The following is a 4,483-nucleotide window of genomic DNA, read 5'->3' as shown; positions in this document are numbered from 1 at the left end:
GAGCCGCCCGCCAGGCCCAGCCCACGTCCCTCCCCAGGGTACGTTCAGCTCCAGGCCTGGCTGCGCTCAGCCTCATCTGCCCTAAATACCAGCCCTCGCCCCCTCTGCACCGGAAAACCTCCCCGTGCCGCCGCTCTGCTCTCGCCAGCTGGCACAGGAAGCTCCTGCCTAATGCGCCGTGGTTCCCCGAGTGCGGCCCCCCCCCCCATCCTCCCCCCACCTTGCCGCGGGCACAGCGCTTGCGCTCGGCCTCCGAGCAGGGACACGGGCGACTCGGGGGCCAGGCGGGACCCGGGCACCCCGCTCTGCCTGCGGCGCTCGTGGGAGACACCGTCCTTTGCGCGGCGCTCTGCTGCCCAGCCCGAATGCCGTGAAGTGACGCAGCATCCGTCGGCTCCGGCGGGGACGCAGCCAGGTTGCTTTTCGCTGCCGTTTTTAAAAATCTCCCTTTTGCAACAGGAACCTCACAAAGGAAGCGTGAGACCGGGCAGCTCTAGCGCTGCCTGCGCTGCGGTTGGTGACAGCACCTCCATTTCCGATGCGCTGTTCCTATTCCCCGTCCGGGTTTCACCGGTCGCTCGGCCGCAGCAGCTTCTTCAGCGCGTGGGAGATGGTGCGGGGGCACCTCGCACGGAGCCCGGCCCTGCTCCATGGCCACGGCCGGGCGCTCACGGGATGGCTGGGATGGGGAGCAGGGAGGTTTAGATGGCGCCCGGATCGGCCCCACGCGCGGCTGGGCAYGGAGAGACGGGGGCCTCCCATGGCTGCGGCCCCATCTCAGCTCATCCGCTCATCCAACCCTATCTGGGTCCGGTCCTGCGCCACCCCGCGGGAGCAGCCTCTCGGGCTTCCCGTGCCTGCCGCCCTCRGCATCCCCAGGGAAGGAGGTTGAAGTCCTGGCCTGGTCCATCGGAACGGCTTACGGAGGCTGCGGTCCAGCCGTTCGGAGGCTAGAGCCTCCTGGAGGGTGGTTGCTCCGGCGCTTCCCGGCCTGCCCCTCCTTCCTGGAGCTTCGTGTCACAGGATGGGGGTTTTGGCATGTGCTGGAGCTTGTTTTCCTGGCAGCTAATGGAGCCTTAAATACCCATCTGGGGCTTTCGGCCTCTCAACCAGCGGTTGCCTCTGATGGGATATTTCTACAATAATAGGAAAATTACTGGGCGTTTCGTTCCCCCCCGGCTGAGCTCAGAAGCAGGGACGTGCCAGTTGGTGTGCCTCGTACGCTGCTTCTTGGGAAGCGTTTGTTTTCCTCCTTGTGCTTCCATGTTTATCTCCTGGTGCCTGGTCTCTAACAAGGACCATATGTCCTCCCAAGGGTTGTTGGGTTGTTTTCCCTCCGAGAAGATTTCCAGAGTTCATTCCACTCGGAGAAAAACCTCTGGGCTTGCAGAAAAGCTGCATGCGTTTCACGGAAACCCTAAAGCTAAGTGGAATCAACCTCTGTGGGGCAACATCTACGGGTGGGGAGAGCGTTGAGATCACGCTCCATCCCTGGTGGGTTTTGATGGACAGGTTAGACACCGTGGGCAGGGGTGGTGTAGAGGACATCAGCCCTCCTGCATGCGGAAGGATGGGCCACATCGCTGGATTCCCACCTTTTTAAATCAAAAACCCAGCTGATATTCGTTTAGAAAATCCAGAGGTGGTTTTTCTTCCAAAGCTTTCCTAGCCCCACCACCGGTCTCGCGCACCGGTGCTGCAGCCGACCTCGCTCACCGCGCCGAAAAAGCAGGTCTCGACACCGGCGGTGCGGGAAGGTATCCGAATGCCTGCGCTCGCAGTCATGCGCGAGCACCTGGGTGGGTGCGTTAAAATAACACCATCATTCAGCGGCTTGTTCCGTCTCCTGGCCGGCAGGCTGAGCCGCCTGGCGAGGCGCCCGCCGGCGGTGACGCCGAGACCTGCTCCGGCATGCTGCTGCCTACTTCGGGAACGGCTTAGAAATGCAAGCAGGGGTAAAACAGCCCACTTTTAAGAATTAGTTTTCTGCAAAATGAGCCTGGGCAAAGCCCCGTGCCCGGATCTCACGAGCTGAAAACCTGCCCGTGCCCAGTTTACACCCCGGGACAGAGGGGGACGCGCGGTTAGGGGACGCCAGCGCGGTGACGCCGGGGAGGCAGGACGGCGCCACGGCCCGTGGAGCYGACGCGCCCGGCGTGCCGCGGAGGGGCTCACGCGCCGGGGGCCGGAAGGTCCCGAACCGCCAGGCTTTTGCAATAGCCGCCACTCAAGTGGGTGCTGCCAGGATTTATTGATCGATGTGCTTGTTTTTTTTTCCCAGAGCGTGGCGATAGGAAGGGCTCCGAGCTTTGCCGCGGCTCCCGCCGCCGGTCCTCGCCGGGGACGTGCTGCCATCTCTGGAGAGGACGGCGCTACGGCAGGGCCCGCGGTCCGAGCGAGCGCGGGGAGGAGGCAGCGTCTCAGCGCGAGGACGGAGCCCGTGTTCCCGCACCCGAATGAACACCCTGGGTTTTTTTTGTTTTCCCCCCAAAGTGACGTCCCACCGCTTTGCACGGAGCACAGTTGCCCTGCGGAGCCTCGGCCGGTCTCTAAGGACATACACGCCRGGGCGGGGAGCTCAGGTCGGCCCCTAGGACACTCTCCTGCACCGGAGGGCAAATCCTCGCCGGTGGCACGGCCACGGGGCAGCACCGCCGGGCACCCACCGACTGCCCCGGCCCCACTTTTCCTTAGAAAACCCCACGGAGGGACAGCGAATAGGGAGCTCGTGGGCCGGGGGGGGGGCGCATTTAGGGGCACATCGCTGACTGCCCCAGCAGCTTGCTGCACGTCCGCTCTTTCCATCAGCCAGGAGCACCTGAGAGGTGGAAGAGCCTGAGCAGCATCCCTCGGGTCACCTCCAAAAAGCCCCTGGACGCATATTCCCCGGAGTTGCTTCCTTCAGCACCAGAAGTTGTCTGACACCCGGAGCAAAACCGGTGAGAAGCGACAGGAGTGCGACCGCACCTCGCCCAGCCCGGCTAGGGAAAGGGGCAGAGAAGCGCTCGCAACGGTCTCTTCCGAGGACACTGAGCAGATGGGGACTCTGGTTAATGTAATCTTCGGCCTCAATAGCCGCTCGAGGCAGATATCGAATTAGCAGCAGTTAATACGCACAACCGAGGGGAAATGGAGCTTTCATTAAAATGACCTTTTGCTCACACGCCCGTCACACGTTACACATCCTGGACTCTGCTTTTTCTCCGAGAATTACTGCTCCGATTAGGACCGGGCATTGTCATAAATACAGTGTTGAAAWAATTACAGCGAGACAGGTAAAAGCCACTCGATTACCGCGAGCGCGGCGTCCGAGCCCGGCCCRAAGCAGCTCCCGAGATAAGGGCGAGCCGCGGCGGAGCAGCCCCGGTGGAGCAGCCGTGCCGGCGCCGGGCGAGACGCCGCCGGGTCGTTCACGGGCCGACGCGCTGCGCCGGGGCTCCGAACTGCTTTCATTCGATCGGGGCCCAACGCTTCTCCCTGCGCGTCCCCGCAAGCCCCTGAGCTGGAAATCCCGGAGCATCTGCGCTCCGGTGGGTGGGGAACCCCCGTGGCGTCCCGGAGCCGGGCTCTTCCCGAACTCTCCGCAAAGTGCTGTTGCTTGGAAATATTCACAGTTACTCTCCGCCGGCGGCCGGCCGGGGCTCTTCCCCCCCCCGGCGCCGACGCCGCTGCCGGCTGCCTTCCCGCGCTGTCCCGCGATGCGGCGCCGGGTTTGGGGCCGCAGGTCTGCGCCTCGCCATCGCCACCGGCCTCGGGGCCCTGCAAGACCCCCGGGGCTACGGGAAGACGAGCTGCGGCACGTCCGTCCTGCGCCAGCCGGGGGGGCCGCAGCGGCTGTCCCCCTTGAGGGGGGCCCTCCGGGAGCTCAGTCTCCGGCAGAGGCGGCGGACGAAGAGGCGGAAGACGGAGGTGCGGAAAATGATGAAGACCCAGGGGTCCACGATGGAGTTGACGGAGAGGAAGCGCAGGGCGCTGAGGTCGGCGTTCTCGTTGAAATCGGCAGCAAACGCCCCCATGTAAGCGCGGATCTGCCCCAAAAAAATAAAATAAAATAAATTAAAATGAAGACGGGGAATAATGAAAAGGCTCCCGGTGCCGGGGTGAAGCTGAGCGTAACAATTCCTTCGGGGCCGGCAGAAGACGTGCGAGCCCCCAGCATCGACACGTGTCAGATCCACACGTGTTTTGGGTTCCAGAAATGCAACCAGCCGGCAGCTCCGGCTCCAGCCCCCCCCCAGTTTCGGGGGAAGCCCCCGAGGCCGCGGCAGTGGCTCTGCGCGCAGGGCACCGCTGCAAGGCGGCGCTGCAGGATCCGGCCGTGGGAGAGCGGGTGCTGGGGGGGGGGAGGACAAGGGCTCTGCCGCCCCGGGGGGGGGTCCCAACCCCTGCCCCCCCCAGCCTGGGGGAAGGAGGGGGAGCGTTCGGGCTTCCCCTTCCCCCGTCGGGAAATGATTCGGTGCGGGGAAGGTGGTGGCGGGTTCGG

The 4,483-nt window shown here is 64.2% G+C and overlaps 1 protein-coding gene across 1 annotated transcript in view; it reads right to left on the bottom strand.

Moving 5' to 3' along the window:
* Positions 1-910, bottom strand: part of PTGER2 (prostaglandin E receptor 2) — a 4,405-nt gene extending 3,495 nt beyond the window's left edge. The window contains exon 1 of the mRNA XM_026056072.1: positions 800-910. Within this exon, the coding sequence (XP_025911857.1) occupies positions 800-910 (111 nt within the window). The remainder of the gene's footprint in view (positions 1-799) is intronic.
* Between the last annotated feature and the right edge of the window lie 3,573 nt (positions 911-4,483).

Source organism: Apteryx rowi, unplaced genomic scaffold (assembly GCF_003343035.1).
Source record: "Apteryx rowi isolate R43461 unplaced genomic scaffold, aptRow1 scaffold_13, whole genome shotgun sequence".
Classification (NCBI taxonomy): Eukaryota; Metazoa; Chordata; class Aves; order Apterygiformes; family Apterygidae; genus Apteryx; species Apteryx rowi.
The sequence above is the reverse complement of the archived record's forward strand: the minus strand, read 5'-3'. Positions and strand labels throughout refer to the sequence as shown.